The 18,315-nt window shown below is 43.3% G+C and overlaps 1 protein-coding gene across 3 annotated transcripts in view; it reads left to right on the plus strand.

The window, feature by feature from the left end:
- The window catches only part of tmem132e (transmembrane protein 132E), a 350,212-nt gene that overhangs the window by 278,398 nt on the left and 53,499 nt on the right, over positions 1-18,315 (plus strand). For all 3 annotated transcript variants that reach the window (XM_023967881.2, XM_023967879.2, XM_023967880.2), the window contains exon 3: positions 15,854-15,994. In XM_023967881.2, the coding sequence (XP_023823649.1) occupies positions 15,854-15,994 (141 nt within the window). The remainder of the gene's footprint in view (positions 1-15,853; positions 15,995-18,315) is intronic.

Here is an 18,315-nt window from a genome sequence, read left to right on the forward strand (position 1 = left end):
AGTATCTATATCCACAGTAAAACAAGTCCTATATCGACATAACCTGAAAGGCCGCTCAGCAAGGAAGAAGCCACTGCTCCAAAACCGCCATTAAAAGCCAGACTACGGTTTGCAACTGCACATGGGAACAAGGATCATACTTTTTGGAGAAATGTCCTCTGGTCTGATGAAACAAAATTAGAACTGTTTGGCCATAATGACCATTGTTATGTTTAGGGGAAAAAGGGTGATGCTTGCAAGCCGAAGACACCATCCCAACCGTGAAGCATGGGGGTGGCAGCATCATGTTTTTTTTTTTTTTTTTGCTGCAGGAGAGATTGGTGGACTTCACAAAATAGATGGCATCATGAGGATGGAAAATTATGTGGATATATTGAAGCAACATGTCAAGACATCAGTCAGGAAGTTAAAGCTTGGTCGCAAATGGGTCTTCCAAATGGACAATGACCCCAAGCATACTTCCAAAGTTGTGGTAAAATGGCTTAAGGACAACAAAGTCAAGATATTGGAGTGGTCATCACAAAGCCCTGACCTCAATCCTATAGAAAATGTGTGGCAGAACTGAAAAAGTGTGTGCGAGCAAGGAGGCCTACAAACCTGACTCAGTTACAGCAGCTCTGTCAGGAGGAATGGGCCAAAATTCACCCAACTTATTGTAGGAAGCTTGTGGAAGGCTACCCGAAACGTTTGACTAAAGTTAAACACTTTAAAGGCAATTTTACCAAATACTAATTGAGTGTATGTAATCTTCTGACCCACTGGGAATGCGATGAAAGAAATAAAAGCTTAAATAAATAACTCTCTCTACTATTATTCTGACATTTCACATTCTTAAAATAAAGTGGTGATCCTAACTGACCTAAGACAGGGAATTTTTACTAGGATTAAATGTCAGGAATTGTGAAAACTGAGTTTAATTGTATTTGGCTCAGGTGTATGTAAACTTCCCGACTTCAACTGTATATATATATATATATACACAGTTATACAATATATATATATTTATTTATAGCCTATTAAACATGGAATAAAAATAATTTTAAAGGAAGCTACAAAACAAGAGATGATGCAAAACAACTGTCTAACACATGAAAGTGAGATTTCTTATTTTATTTTTTAAAGCTAATGTAAATAAAACTAAACCAAAAAAAATGTAAGTCCCGCATGACAGCTCTGACCATCAAGTGTGAAACATGTTTCTTAACCCTCAGTGGATGTTCTCTAGGCCTCCCTTGGCCCGAGGTCATTACGTGAAGCTGATTTAAATTAGAATACATTTGAGAAACCGGAGTCCCTTATTATTGATGCCTGCCAGCTAACTGGGGCAGATTTGTTATGGCTATTTCCTATGCCCTCCCATCCTCTCTAATGGCTAGTTAGTGCCGTAGCCTCTCATCTCTGTGAGGGAGCCATGTCCCCTTACCGTTTTATTGAAGTTATTAAACCCCAATAGACAAACAGGAAACCCAGGGCAAAAACAACCCTTAAATAGCTGATTGGACGTTCTCCCTCACGCTTCACCTCTGCCTTCTCTTCTAGAATAAACATTTGGCTGTGTGGGGTGAGAAAAAATCTAGTTTCTCACTCTGAAGATGTGTTTTTTTTTGTCATTGTCTGTCCAGAGAAGAGCAGAATGGACTTCTCTGAACAGAGATGGTATGCTTACACTTCAACTAGAATGTCAAAAGATAGACAGATTTAATCTCTTCACCATACCTTCTTAATAAAAACTGCCAACACAACAGCTAACCACCCTAGTGCTGTTGGGTTTCTCTCTCTGCCTAATTCTCTATGCATAACAATTGATGCTAAATCGATCCCTAATCTCAGCACCTGTTCCTCCTTGTTCTCAGACCAGAACATTGAGCCAACACAGAAAACAACATGCGGGGTGGACTTAGCTGCTGTTTCCTCTGTTGCTCCACACTGAGCGTGCCCACTAAGCCCCTGGTTGGACTGTGTTGTGGGGGTAGGGGAGCCCTGTGTACGGCAGCCAGCCGATCGGAAAAGACAGCCATGCTCCAGCAGAAGTACCCAGATCTCAAGGTTGGCATGTTGTTATTGTGCTGAGGAGTCCCTCAGGGTGTGGTATTATGTGGTGTTGAGGAGTAGGACAAGGAGGCCAGGCGTTCTGGGAGTTGGGGGTGGTATGTGGAGGAATGGAAGGGAGGAGTATAAATGTGGTGGATTCCCAATGGAGTGCCACGCAGTCTTTTCACTGGTGGCTAATACTGAGGCTAGCTGCTGCTACTGTCCTACTGTACTGGCCTTTAAAGCCAATATACTGAGATAGAAGTATGTCACATGGCCATATTAGTTGAAGTATTGACATTAATCATATAATGTTGTATAAACAAGCTGTATAATTTTGAATTAAATACATTTTATCAGCCACCATACTGTATTGGTATACACTCACCAAGTGATATGATGCCAGGCGTGTTGGTATACACGTCGGTGCCAGGCGCACTGGATCCAGTATCTCCTCAACAGCCGCCCACCTGGGCTTTTCACACCCGACAGTGTCTAGGGTTTACTGAGAATGGTTCGACATTCCTGTAGGCGAAAACAGCTGGTTGATGAGAGAGATCGAAGGAGAATGGCAAGAATCGTGCTAACAGGCGGCCCACAGACAAATAATGGCACAGTACAACAGTAGTGTGCAGAATGACATCTTGGAACGCACAACTTGTCGATCCTTGTCACGGATGGCCTATTGCAGCGGACGACCACACCGTGTTCCATTCCTATCAGCTAAAAACAAGAAGAAGCGGCTCCAATCGGTACTCGATCACCAACACCGGACAATTGAGGAATGGGAAACATCGTCTGGTCCAACGAATCCTGGTTCCTGTTGCGTCAGGATTTGGCGTAAACAGCGTGATTCCATGGAGTCCACCTTGTAGAATCCTTGCCCTGATGATTTCAGGTTGTTCTAGAGGCAAAAGGGGGTTCGACCCGGTACTAGATGTACTAATAAACTGTCCGGTGAGTGTATATTAGAGGCATTTTTATGTGATCTTTGGAAGTAAGTGAAGCTCGACCATGCAAAACAGCTTTCGTTTTTTCACCCTTTTAGGTGAACAAAGTTTAATCTCGTATTTAGAGGGATCCAGTTTGGCATCCAAAGTCATTACACAAACATGAATCTCAATGCTTTTAAATTCTAACACTTGAAATTCAAAGTAATCCTATGACATAAGATTCAGTACACAGCTCAGCTGAGGACCCGTAAACCTGTAAAATATTAATTAAGTATGCTGTGAATTATGGTGAGACGGATGAATTTCCCGAGTGGCGCAGCGGTCTAAGGTGCTGCATCTCAGTGCTTGAGGCGTCACTACAGACACTCTGGTTCGAATCCAGGCTGTATCACAACTGGCCGTGATTGGGAGTCCCAAAGGGCAGCGCACAATTGGCCCAGCGTTGACTGGGTTAGGGTTTGGCCAGTGTAGGCCGTCATTGTAAATAAGAATTTGTTCTTAACTGACTTGCCAGGTTAAAAAGGTAAAATAAAAAAATTGTTGGCTTCAGTTGCCTGAGAAAGATAATGTCAATGCCTGGGGCATTGTGTCCCATTACCTCCATAAACACTACATGGCCAAAAGTACGTGGACACCCTTTCAAATTAGTGAATTAAGCTATTTCAGCCACACCTGTTGCTGATAGGTGTATAAAATCGAGCACACAGACATGCAATCTTCATAGACAAACATTGGCAATAGAAATGACCCGTACTGAAGAGCTCAGTGACTTTCAACGTGCCACCATCATAGGATGCCACCTTTCCAACAAGTAAGTTAGTCAAATTTCTGCCCTGCTAGAGCTGCCCCGGTCAACTGCTATTGCTGTCATTGTGAAGTGGAAACAGCTGTTTTTCATGGTTTGGGCTAGGCTCCTTAGTTCCATTGAAGGGAAATCTTAACACTACAGCAAACAATGACATTCTAGACGATTCTGTGCTTCAAATTTGGTGGCAACTGTTTGGGAAAGGCCCTTTCCTGTTTCAGCATGACAATGCCCCCGTGCACAAAGCGAGGTCCATAAAGAAATGATTTTTCGAAATCGGTGTGGAAGAACTTCTCTGGCTTGCAGAAAGCCCTGACCTCAACCCCATAATACACCTTAGGGATGAATTGGAACACCGCATGCGAGCCAGGTCTATTCGACCAAAATGAGGCGTTCGACAAGCAGGTGTCCACATACTTTTGGACATGTAGTGTATATACCTGACAAATAATTCCCCATCAATAATAGGCCAGGTGAGTTCTGAAGTGTGGGAAAATGCTAAACGTTCTAGGCCTCACTGGCGCTGTCAGAGCAGGCTCTGGGTTAGGTTTTGTCCTTAGTTGTTCTGCCCTGTCTCATGTAGGAGGGAGGAGAAAGAGGAGAGTGAGATTGAGAGAGCATTACGCTGTTTTTTATAAAAGCCCGGACGCACAAAGGAATGCTTTGTTCCATTTGAGCAAACTTGCTGTAAAAACTGCACGGCCCTGAGCGTGTGAAAAGTAAATGTTGCCTCATCAGCCACGATGCCTCATAATCTGGTCTGAGCCCTTGATGCAACATGGATTGCAAATTGTCACGGCGACAAGTTATGGCACTCTTCCAGCTCAGCGGTCTAGATTGTCATTGTCTCCCCCGTCAAAGGCGTGGCCCGTGCACAAACATACATAATCAAAAGAGTCATATAGCACAGCACAAAGCGCAGTTTTGCGCTCTCTTGATGTTTTACAGTTTGATGGCCAGTTATCATTATCATGGTCAGTTACAACTACGATAAACCATGCTGCCTCTGCATTCCGCTTCATTTGGCTTAGTCGCTCCCACTTTTAAAACCATAAACCCATCGTTTTCAAAAATTAAGTTGGTATGATGCATTGAACGGGAGGTGGGTAGTCTAGATGCAATATTGGCTTTGAAACCCAGGACCTAGCTCGTCTTGATTGTAGTTAGGAGACCTCATTTGAGGCAGTCGGATTGTGTTGATTTTGATTGCAAAAATGGCTGTCGTGGCCAACGACTGTCCAAATTCATTGTGTGCGTGTAATCACTAGCCAGGGGGACTAACAAACCAATATGCAGGCAGCTGTATCCCCCTACGCTTTAGCTCTCCTCCTCCAACTCCGCATAGGGCTCCCTCCTAATCGGCGTTTAACTCAAGGCACAGTCATTTGGATCATTTGGCAAGCAAGGTCATTAGAGTGGTGGGGGTGAGGAGACAGAAAAGGGAAAGCAAATGAATGGGAAAAAGTGAGGGAGTAAGGGTAAAGAGGGGAGCGGATGGAGGGAGCTGAAGCAGAGTGATTTAACAGCAGCCTGGGAAAATAAATGAAGTCAAGGTTGCCGTGAGGACAGGTCGGAGTTTGTTAAACAAAGGCACGTTTCCACCTGGTGGGGAGGTGGAGGTCGTGGGGAGTAGTGGTGGCATGCCTCTCCAGGTGACACAGTCCAGATAGGGTGTCTGACAAACTGGTGATTGTCCTTTTGAATCCAGCTCAAAATGGTTGCATATCTTATAATGTGAAGACCACCAGGCCCCCACCTAGTATGCCTATCGTGGCCCCGCCTGGTGGCCACTTCGTGGTATTGCACTTCGTCAACAACCATAGAGTAGAACTAGGATTCTGAAAGGCTGGGTTGCAGGGCGATAAAGGAGGTTAGCGCCAGTGAGAGTGCATCAGTAGCTGTCTTCTCCATTTACTGTCTATAAGGAAGATGGCTTTCCATTCTGCTGGCGGGTTATGAAAATGCCATTATCTTTATAGGCGCTGGTCAATTCAGGCCATTAACACTACATGATGGTGTATCAGGGCACCCGGTGTAGCAGGTTAGTGAGTTGAATTACCTATTCCTACAGAGCCCCTGATTATCTAGTGAAAGTTTAATTGAACAGCTGCGTGTTGGAAGTGATTTATTTAAGAGGATAGGTGCAGAACGAGGGGGGAGCCAGAGGGAGAGGGGAAAAGAGAGGGGGGTGAAGGAGGTAGGGAGTCATGCAGGGAAATAGGGAGGGGAGGTATGACAGAGAACAGTGTGAACATAATGAGAGTTGGTGCGTAAGAGGAATGGATGAAAAGAGGGTTCCATTGGAGAACAGAACTGGTCCACTCACAGCAGCAACGACAGCATGGGGCATCACTCTTAAGAAGCTCTGGGTTCGGGTTGAGAAGCGTGCTCGCCGATCCCCACTGTTATTGTCTTGTGTAATCGTTCAATCAATTGGTGGGAGTTGTTTTTCTCCTTTCATTTTTCTACGCTTTAAGAATGTGTGGGGCCTTCCCAAAACAACTGACCCAAATCGAGATATTACGCCTTTTTTCCTCTTGTTTCCTTACTCCGTCAGTCCATCCCAGGTCTCCTGTATTTTATGACATTCAATGAGCATTGGATAGAATCTGATATTTCGTTGATCTTTAGAAGTGCTGGACATGACATTTATCTCTCCATCAAATTAATATATGGCGTCAGTATTTCTGTTCTGTCGGCGAGAGGGGCCGAGAGACGAGACTGCGCATCACAACGGATGGATAAGCTATCTGAACCGCATAACAATAATATAATCCCCCCCCGAAATAATTTTACCTCTTCAAGTGTATCAGTATTCCTCACAGTCATCCAGTGTCCAATCACAATGTGACAACTTGCTTTTGTCGTGGCAGCATTTATTTATGCACAAACGCCTAGCTTTCTTTACTCTCTCTCTCTCTCTCACTTTTTTTCGCCTTTGCTTTGTGGGATACATGGTTTGTCAGTGTCTCTTATCATCCAATGCCTAGTAGCCTTTGTTTGACTATTGGTAGATGTATCTGCTGGTATACCGCACCGCAAACCATAGGAATTCTCAACTTTTCTTAGTTCTCCTTTGGAATGTGAAATTTTTAACACAAAATAAAATATAATTATGTATGCATCGTGATGTGAACTCTGAAAATGTCAGCAACTTGGTTTCAGAAAGGCCCTGATGTTCTTGTTCTCCATGTCTGTTGGCATCGCTGAGTTCTACTCGCCTTATCAAATAAATTGGAGAGCGTCTTTTTTCCCGATTGCCTCCACAGAAAGGTTATGGCTCACCCGAGGGTCTTCTACTCATGGCTCCGGCTGATGGAAAAACTATTTAGAATAATTGTGTTCCAGGAGGACGGATTCCCAGCCACCGCCATCGCTCTGCAGTGTGTTTGTGCATCAGTGTGTGCCTGTGGTTTGTGTGTGTGTGTGCACCTATATGTGTGTGTGTGTGTGTGTGTGTGTGTGTGTGTGTGTGTGTGTGTGTGTGTGTGGTGTGTGTGTGTGTGTGTGTGTGTGTGTGTGTGTGTGTGTGTGTGTGTGGTGGGTGCGTGTTTGGGCGCGTGTTTGTGTGTCAAATAGCTTGCATTCTACATCAGTGGCATCAGGGCACAGAAAAGGGAGTCTCCACTCCACACGTTAGCCCACAACACCACTTAAAGATAAGACAGGAACCCTCCTCCCTCCCAGGCCTGCAGCCTCTGTTTTGAATCCTGCAATTGTGTTTTGTTTTAAGTAGTCACTTTTCAAATGTTTCTTTGGGTCTGTTTGGTCTGTGTGAAGCTATTTAACCTTGACCCTTTTATCTCCTCAAATAATCAGGAGAACTTGAGTTGTTTTCCATTCTGAGATAAATGGATTAGGAACACAAACGCTGCTGTCACCAGGGGCTCTACGCTAACCTTTATTACAAGGACCACGTGTTTAGGAGAACAATTAAAGAAAATGTAGGATCACAAATTTTTTTTTTTTAGATATTCAAGGTATAATGTTTAATTTTTATAGGCTCACTGGTGCTCCTAAATAAAAATTCCAGGTGGCACAGCAAAATAATTAGGTGATTATGCAAGTAAAATGGTCGCACTGTAGTGCCCTGGTTACCCTTTTCTGCGCTTGTCAAAACTGCATTTTTCTATTTTTCGACTCGCTGCTTAGGAGAATACAAATTAAGCACGAGAAAATGTAGCCCAATCTGATCAACAGTTCTAAGTTTGCTCCTAAATGGATTCCAGGCTGCATCACAACCGGCCGTGATTGGGAATCCCAAAGGGTGGCACACAATTGGCCCAGCGTCGTCCGGGTTTGGCCGGGATAGGCCGTCATTGTAAATAAGAATTTGTTCATAACTGACTTGCCTAGTTAAATAAAGGTTAAATAAATAAAACAATTAAATGCCCCACTCGAAAGAAGTATAATACAGTTATTCTCTGTGCCTCTGTGCCTTCTCTTTTCCCTTTAGATTATTTGTCAGATTAGTGTAAATCCCGACTGTCGGGTCATCCCTCGCTGTTCACGTCCCATATCGTCTTTTGTTTTAGCGAGAGATTACTGAAGATGCTCATCATTCCCGACCCGTGGTGGCTGGCCCTTCATCTGGGCCTGGGCTGGCCACTCGGTTTACCGTCAGACGAGCATCAGCAGTGTGACGAGTGCATCAGATCCTTTTGTGGTGCCGGGCGTCTCGTTGCAAAGCGAACATCTGTCCTGATTGCTTCCCCGCTGCCAATTATGGCAGAATGTCCACATGGCTAGAGATGGAGGCTGACGAGGTTGACATGTCCTCGTAACGACATCCCTCTCATATTTCCACAATAATGAGCAGCTGGCATGTGCTTCTCCAGCAAGGTGATGCAAAACGAAGCTATTTCTCTCTCTTTTTTGCCGAACAGTGAATCTCAAGGTCTGGCATACACAATATCTGAGATTACAATACTGCAATTCAATAAATAACTACTTAGGAATTACTTGTGGACCCTCAATGAACCCCTGTTGACTGGTGCCGTATGTAATACTCTTGTGTGCTATTTTCTACAGCAGTCGCTTGCAGCACACCTTGTAAGCATAATCCATTGTTGTCGTGACATTTTTGAAATAATAGCTTTGTCAGTGCAATTGAAGGCTTATGGAGTGGCATCGGAATAAATCGTTTTTTTTTGCCTCACATTACATCAAGCTGCTACTTCAAGGATGCAAAGTGCTGGAAACAAACAATAATGTTTCTCAAGCTTGTATAAACATATCATACATGCCGAGCTGTTATATCACACACAGCCAAGTGCATGATTGAGTCACATAAAACGGGCACTGCGTCAAGCACAGGGCCAAGGACAAGCATACATTGATAGATAAATAATATACTGTCATGGAATGTGAATTTGTTGTGACTGCAGAACTCCAAGTGGAGAAGTTGTCTGTAAAGTGCCCCCTCAAACTAATGGAGCTTCAGTGGAAAAAGGCTTCGCTGGCCAAATTTAGCTGTCGGAGATGCCCTGTTTTTGCAGTAATTCAAAAGGGAGTGCCTTTGAGACATTCTAGTGCTGACATTTTAGTTCCTTTTTATTTACTTTTTTCCTGCATTTGTGCACCGAAGTCTGCCGAGGTTACGAACGCCAAGGCTTGATATCCATTAGAGTTTAGGCCGCCCAACAGTGGCACTGCGCTTCATCTGTGAGCTGTTGTCACCGCCACCATGGTCAAATGTTTGTTTTTTGGCACTCCCCACCGCAACATACTACCGCTAGCGACTTCCAAAAAACTGAATTGCAATCTGTGAGTGGTTGGCATTCTCTAAGCAAAGGGTTTGTTGTGAATGCTTGGTCATTTTTTATTTTTTTATTTTATTTAACCTTTATTTAACCAGGTAGGCAAATTGAGAACACGTTCTCATTTACAATTGCGACCTGGCCAAGATAAAGCAAAGCAGTTCGACACATACAACAAAAGAACAAAAACATGATTAACACATGGAGTAAAACAAACATATAGTCAATAATACAGTGAAAAAAAAATAAGTCTATATACAATGTGAGCAAGTGAGGTGAGATAAGGAGGTGAAGGCAAACAAATATATGTATAAATAAATAAAATAAATAAATAAAAATATAAAAGGCCATGGAGGTGAAGTGAATACAACACAGCAAGTAAAATAAAACGAAAAAAAAAAAAAAAAAAAAAAGTGAGGGAGATAGGTGTTTCCAATTTCAGAATTTTTGTAGTTCGTTCCAGTCATTGGCAGCAGAGAACTGGAAGGAGAGGCGTCCAAAGGAAGAATTGGTTTTGGGGGTGACTAGAGAGATATACCTGCTGGGAGCGGTGCTACAGATAGGTGCTGCTATGTGACCAGCGAGCAGAGATAAGGGGGGACTTTACCTAGCAGGGTCTTGTAGATGACCTGGAACCAGTGGGTTGGCGACGAGTATGAAGCGAGGGCCAGCCAACGAGAGTGTACAGGTCGCAGTGTGGGTAGTATATGGGGCTTTGGTGACAAAACGGATGGCACTGTGATAGACTGCATCCAATTTATTGAGTAGGTTTTGGGAGGCTATTTTTTAAATGACATCACCGAAGTCGAGGATGTTAGGATGGTCAGTTTTACAAGGGTATGTTTGCAGCATGAGTAAAGGATGCTTTGTTGCGGAATAGGAAGCCAATTCTAGATTTGACTTTGGATTGGAGATGTTTGATGTGAGTCTGGAAGGAGAGTTTACAGTCTAACCAGACACCTAGGTATTTGTAGTTGTCCACATATTCTAAGTCAGAACCGTCCAAAGTAGTGATGTTGGACAGGCGGCAGGGCAGGCAGCGATCGGTTGAAGAGCATGCATTTGGTTTTACTTGTATTTAAGAGCAGTTGGAGGCCACGGAAGGAGAGTTGTATGGCATTGAAGCTCGCCTGGAGAGTTGTTAACACAGTGTCAAAAGAAGGGCCAAAGTATACAGAATAGTGTCGTCTGCGTAGAGGTGGATCAGAGAATCACCAGCAGCAAGAGCGACATCATTGATGTATACAGAGAAGAGATGTCGTCCAAAGAATTGAACCCTGTGGCACCCCATAGAGACTGCCAGAGGCCCGGACAACAGACCCTCCGATTTGACACACTGAACTCGATCAGAGAAGTAGTTGGTGAACCAGGCGAGGCAATCATTAGAGAAACCAAGGCTGTCGAGTCTGCCAATGAGGATGTGGTGATTGACAGAGTCAAAAGCCTTGGCCAGGTCAATGAATACGGCTGCACAGTATTGTTTCCTATCGATGGCGGTACGTTACGATGTCGTTTATGACCTTGAGCGTGGCTGAGGTGCACCATGACCAGCTCTGAAACCAGATTGCATAGCGGAGAAGGTGTGGTGGATTCGAAATGGTCGGTAATCTGTTTGTTGACTTGGCTTCGAAGACCTTAGAAAGGCAGGGTAGGATAGATATAGGTCTGTAGCAGTTAGGTCAAGGGTGTCCCCCCTTTGAAGAGGGGATAACCGCAGCTGCTTTCCAATCTTTGGGGATCTCGGACGACACGAAAGAGAGGTTGAAGAGGCTAGTAATAGGGTGGCAACAATTTCAGCAGATAGTTTTAGAAAGAAAGGGTCCAGATTATCTAGCCCGGCTGATTTGTAAGGGTCCAGATTTTGCAGCTCATTTAGGACATCAGCTGACTGTATTGGGAGAAAGAGAAATGGGGAAGCTTGGGCGAGTAGCAGAGGGAGGGCAGTGTGTTCCGGGTAGGGGCAGCCAGATGGAAAGCATGGCCAGCCGTGGAAAAATGCTTATTGAAATTCTCAATTATAGTGGATTTGTCGGTGGTGACAGTGTTTCCTATCTTCAGAGCGGTTGGAAGCTGGAGGAGGTGTTCTTATTCTCCATGGACTTTACGGTGTCCCAGAACTTTTTTGAATTTTGTGTTGCAGGAAGCAAATTTCTGCTTGAAAAAGCTAGCCTTGGCTGTTCTAACTGCCTGTATATTGGTTTCTGGCTTCCCTGAAAAGTTGCATATCACGGGGCTGTTCGATGCTAATGCAGAACGCCATAGGATGTTTTTCTGTTGTTAAGGCAGTCAGGTCAGGAGAGAACCAAGGGCTATATCTGTTCCTGGTTCTAAATTTCTTGAATGGGGCATGCTTATTCAAGATGGTGAGGAAGGCATTTTAAAAAAATGACCAGGCATCTCTACTGACGGGATGAGATCGATATCCTTCCAGGATACCCCGGCCAGGTCGATTAGAAAGGCCTGCTCGCTGAAGTGTTTTCAGGGAGCGTTTGACAGTGATGAGTGGAGGTCGTTTGACCGCTGACCCATTACGGATACAGGCAATGAGGCAGTGATCGCTGAGATCTTGGTTGAAAACAGCAGAGGTGTATTTGGAGGGCAAGTTTGTTAGGATGATATCTATGAGGGTACCCGAGGTTACGAATTGGGGTGGTACCTGGTAGGTTCATTGATAATTTGTGTGAGATTGAGGGCATCAAGCTTAGATTGTAGGGTGGCTGGGGTTTTGAGCATGTTCAAATTTAGGTCGCCTAGCAGCACGAACTCTGAAGATAGATGGGGGGCAATCAGTTCACATATTAGTGTCCAGAGCACAGCTGGGGCAGAGGGTGGTCTATAGCAGGCGGCAACGGTGAGAGACTTGTTTTTAGAGAGGTGGATTTTTAAAAGTAGAAGTTCAAATTGTTTGGGAACAGACCTGGATAGTAAGACAGAACTCTGCAGGCAGTCTTTTGCAGTAGATTGCAACACCGCCCCCTGGCCGTTCTATCTTTGTCTGAAAATCTTGTAATGGGGATGAAAATATCTGAGTTTTGGTGGTCTTTCTAAGCCAGGATTCAGACACGGCTAAAACATCCGGGTTGGCAGAGTGTGCTAAAGCAGTGAACAAAACAAACTTAGGAGGAGGCTTCTAATGTTAACATGCATGAAGCCAAGGCTATTACGGTTACAGAAGTCATCAAAAGAGAGCGCCTGGGGAATAGGAGTGGAGCCAGTACTGCAGGGCCTGGATTCACCTCTACATCACCAGAGGAACAGAGGAGGAGTAGGATAAGGGTACGGCTAAAAGCTATGAGAATTGGTCGCCTAGAGCTACTGGAGCAGAGAGTAAGAGGAGGTTCTGGGGCGATAAAATAGTTTAAAGGAATAATGTACAGCAAAGGTATGGTAGGATGTGAATACAGTGGAGGTAGACCTAGTATTGCAGTGATGATGAGAGAGATATTGTCTCTAGAAACATCATTGAAACCAGGTGATGTCATCGCATATGTGGGTGGTGGAACTGAGAGGTTGGATATGGTATAGTGAACAGGGCTAGAATCTCTACAGTGAAATAAGCCAATAAACATTAACCAGAACAGCAATGGACAAGGCATATTTACATTAAGGAGAGGCATGCTTAATCGGGTGATCAATAAGGGTCCAGTGAGTAGAGGTTGGTTGGGGTCGTGGCGATCCAGACAGCTGGCCGGGTATGTGGCTGTCGGTAGCAGCATGGGATGGAGGTCTGTTTGTAGATACCTCGTGCGTTTCCGTCGGTATTTCACACAGGCATTGCCTTAACAGTTAAGCAGAGCTTGGGGAGTTGTGTCTGGGAGAGCCTGGAAAAGGAAGCAGAGTGAGGGAAGAGGCTAATATGGTTGGATGGACGCTAGACTTAAAGCACCAACAACTGTTTCTATTCATATTTTAGTTTCCAGTTCAAGCCAAGCTCTTTTCTGTAATTTGACTGGTGTACATGTGAAGAATAAACATAATAGCCATGTTACACTACTGGGATTAATACGGACTATTATTCATTGATTCAAATAAGTTGAAACCACAACAACCGGGTCTTGGTGTTGACTCCTTAACAACATTGACCAGCTAGAGTCCCACTGGAGTCCCACTAAAGTCCCACTGTGTTCTGTCTTGTTTACCAGGAGTTGGTCTGTTCATCATAGCTTGGTACTGAAGGTGACACGTTGAGCTGGACTAGAACTTTAGAGCCGTCTTCTTTCATCTGAACCAAACCAATCCAACTCTGTTTGTGGTAATACTGTTTGGAAAGGGCACGCTCCAGGTGTACATAATTATTCCACACAGATTTACTTCCCAGGGAAAGATTCTTGCGATAACTGCAAACAGATTCCTATCTTGACTTGCACCTTCAGAGATTTAACATTTGAAAAATAGGAATGTGCCACATCATCAATAAAGGTGTTTTTTTTTTACACGGCGGGCAGCTGCGTATAACTGGAGATAAAGAGTAAACCAAAGCCTTGTTGAAAAACAGGGCGCTGCAGCCTCCTCTATTGGTCATGGCCCGATCCTCAAAGTGGTGCCGCCGCTGCTTTATCAGGTGAGTGCAGAGGGAGCGGTTTAAAGGCAAAGGAAGGGAGCGTTTGAAAACCGGTTGGGGGTTAATCCGACAGAAAGATTCACCCCATCAATGAATTTGCTGTCACCCTTTTAAAGCGTTTGGCCAGCCTTTGAATATGGTTACCAGAGCCTGAAGAAATAAGGTCAGAATTCCGAGGTCTAGGTCGCAGAATAACCTGTCAGGCATACTGCTGACTCTCAACCTCCCCAATTGCGCAATGGGTGGGAGTTTGCTGTTTTGACAGGCCTTAACTACACATCATCATGTTATGTTAATTAGTAACTGTCAGACTGTTGCAAAACACACGTTTTGGTTCCCATCTGTATCTGCCACCGCAATACAACAATAATTTCATTGGGCAGGATATGAGTAAATTCTGTATCAGATGTGAACATTGGCAGTTGCAAGGTTTTGATTTGCGATCCCCTCTAACTCCTTGGCTCGATCATTCTAATTTCCCCAGCCTGCCCCACTAAAGAACATCTCCCTGCCAGCCAGGTTTTCTTCCTTCTCCTTCCTTCCAGCTCTTCATCTGCATGTCTCTGTGCTGGCGGCCGAACCTCAAAGCTGTACTTAGAGTGATAAACAAGATAAATATCGGAGTGCTCAAGATCATTGTTGAGATTGCTGTTCATGATCCAGAGGCAAGGAGCTTCTGTCACTCAATACAGTTGCCTTCCGTTGCATAGAGCCATCACTGGAATATTGTGTTTCAAGGTGTTAACCACAGTCTTTGACAATCTGAGTAATTTCCTGAAGACTAGATGAAGACCAATCCACATTAGCTATTTGTGCAAAACAAAATTATTCTCCACAGGTTACAAGCAACAATGAATTAAACCACATCGAGGGTTAAAGAGAAGTAATTTCTTAAACGCTCTTTCAGAGCATAAATGTTTGCACTGAAAATGTCCAGTGACATTTTAGACCCCAGTGTATGAATTAGCTATATGGCCTTGAAGGATTAGGAGCATTTAGAGCTAACCGCTCCTGTTTAGCAGTCAGCCATTCCAGCGAAGCGCTTAATAGAAGTTGCCATGGCAGAAGGCATCTGTGTGGAATGAATAAATAATAGTAATGTCTTAGTAGTTCACACAAGCTCCTCCATTTGCCTCTTATCAGGGCTGCAAAGATGGCTAGAGTCTTACAGAATTGGTGCGTATTACTAGTCACAGCTGTACCTTTCTGATTCTCTATGCTCACTCATTAATCGGTTTTGTGCGAACGCAATGGCGAGCTAAATTCACATGGGCCACACCAGGGTAATACCTCATACCCTCTCATTTGTGTGGGGAAATGAATCGGAGTCACTGAAATGGATCATAGTCTTAAAAACACTAGTACAGCACAATATTAAAGCTCTCAAAATATTATGGAACCAAAGAATATGGAGTGTTTTTTTTTGTTTTGCCTGATGCTTAATATACAGTTGGCTGGTTGAGAAATACTCTCATTCGTTATTCAAGCATTATTCAGACATTTATCCATGATTTCAAAATTCCAGTGCAATAGCCTTTGTCTTTAGAGTCAGTTTATCACCACATTGTCCAACTACATTAACTGTCATTGATTGATCTTTCAAAATTGCATTTGCCCCGATGTAATACAAAGCTGTGCACATGATGGAACTACAGTATACAAACAAACCGACAACCTCTGACCTCACAGATAAATCATGGGCTGTTCATAAAGTTGATTCATTCCTTTTATCTCTCGATTGCAGGGTCAAGGCAAAGAAAGGGGTGAATCTTCTGCAAACCAAGTCAAAGAATGCCCAGTGGACTGTGGACTGGGAGGTACAGTCTGGGGCGAAGCATTCCATCACCACCATCGATGTGAACAAAAATAAAGGAGTGCAAGCCGGGTAAGTCAACAGCCTAAGGCCTAAACACACAACACACATCCACCCAAACACTACAGAGTGAAGCTGTTGTGCCCAGCACATTGTTAACTTCAGGATGGTTTGTTCTGTGAAAGACTAATTGAGACTTCCTCAAAACATCTCATTGGCTGCAATAGTGTCCTCATGTTGCTTGCTGATAATAAAAAAGAAGTTATAAGTCTATTTGTAGTAAAGATATGGATACAGATTTGGGTAGTTGTGCAAAAAATCCTTGGATATACTTTGTCAAATAAAGTGCTTAAATGCAAAGCCATAGAGGGCTCCCGAGTGGCGCAGCGGTTTAAGGCACTGCATCTCAGTGCTAGAGGCATCAGTACAGATCCTGGGCTGTATCACAACTGGCCATGATCGGGTGTCCCATAGGGCGGCGCACAATTGGCCCAGCGTCGTCCAGATTAGGGGAGGGTTTGGCCAGGGTAGGCCGTCATTGTAAATAAGAATGTGTTCTTAACTGACCTGCCTAGTTAAATAAAGGTTAAATAAAAAATTTAAAATACTTACACCAATGATGATTTAAACATTTCTCCCTGCTTGGCAGAAAGCTGATATGTTTGGAGGACAACTACATTAAACTGTAGTTTTGAAATGCATGCTTTTTACAGCTTGAGTATCAACTTAAGTGATATATCCATTTTATGTGTAGGGAAAACCAATAGAAAAATGGCAAAGTGATATGTACAGTTTAACCTTTATACAGTGCCTTCAGAAACTATTCATACCCCTTGACTTATTCCACATTTTCTTGTGTTACAGCCTGAATTCAAAATGGATTAAATAAAAAAAATGCTCACCTGTCTACACACAATACCCCATAATGACAAAGTGAATACATGTTTTTAGAAATGTTTGCTAATCAAATACAGAAATATCTAATTTATATAAGTATTCACAACCCTGAATCAATACTTTATAGAAGCACCTTTGGCAGCGGTTACAGCTGTGAGTCTTTCTGGGTAAGAGCTTTCCACACCTGGATTGTGTAACATTTGCCCATTATTCTTTTCAAAATTCTTCAAACTCTGTCAAATTGGTTGTTGATCATTGGTAGACAACCATTTTCAGGTCTTGCCATAGATCTTCAAGTAGATTTAAGTCAAAACTGTAACGCGGCCACTCAGGAAAATTCTTCTTGGTAAGCAACTCCAGTGTAGATTTGGCCTTGTGTTTTAGGTTATTGTCCTGCTGAAAGGTGAATTAATCTCCCAGTCTCTGGTGGAAAGCAGACTGAACCAGGTTTTTCTCTAGGATTTTGCCTGTGCTTATTTATAAAAAATTAAAATAAAAATGTAACCTTGCTTAGCTCCATTCCATAAATGTTTTTATTCTGAAAACCTCAGTCAAGCATACCCATAACACGATGCAGCCATTATGGAGAGTGGTACTCAGTAATATGTTGTATTGGATTTGCCTCAAACATAACACTTTGTATTCAGAACAAAAAAATATATTGTTTTGCCTCATTTTTTGCAGCATTACTTTCGTGCCTTGTTGCAAAAAAATTGGGGGAAATATTTTTATTCTGTACAGGCTTCCTTCTTTTCACTCTATCAATTAGGTTAGTGTTGTAGAGTAACTACAATGTTGTTGATCCATCCTCAGTTTTCTCCTATCACAGCCAATACACTCTAACTGTTTTAAAGTCAACATTGGCCTCATGGTGAAGTCCCTGAGCAGTTTCCTTCCTCTCCGGCAACAGAGCTAGGAAGGACGCCTGTATCTTTGTAGTGGCTGGGTTTATTGATACACCATCCAAGTATAATTAATAACTTCACCATGCTCAAAGGGATATTCAATGTCTGCATTTTTTACATTTATAGCCATCTACCAATAGGTGCCCTTCTTTGCGAGGCATTGGATAAGCTCCCTGGGCTTTGTGGTTGAATTCACTGCTCGACTGAGGGACCTTACAATTATCTGTATGTGTGGTGTACAGAGATACTGTAATTGTTCAAAAATCTAGTTAAACACTATTTCTGCACACAGAGTGAGTCCATGCAACTTATTATGTGACTTCTTAAGCACAGTTTTACTCCTGAACTTATTTAGGCTTGCCATAACAAAGGGGTTCAATACTTATTGAATAAATATCAAATAAAATGAAAAATGTAAATCCACTTTGACATTATGGGGTATTGTGTGTAGGCCAGTGACAAAAAAACGACATTTAATCCATTTTAAATGCAGGCTGTATGTAACGATTCTCTAAATCCTCCTCCTCCGACGAGGAGAGGAGAGAGGGATCTGAAGACCAATGTGCAGCGAGGTATGATGACATAACTAAT

The sequence above is a fragment of the Salvelinus sp. IW2-2015 genome, linkage group LG23 (assembly GCF_002910315.2).
Source record: "Salvelinus sp. IW2-2015 linkage group LG23, ASM291031v2, whole genome shotgun sequence".
Lineage (NCBI taxonomy): Eukaryota > Metazoa > Chordata > Actinopteri > Salmoniformes > Salmonidae > Salvelinus > Salvelinus sp. IW2-2015.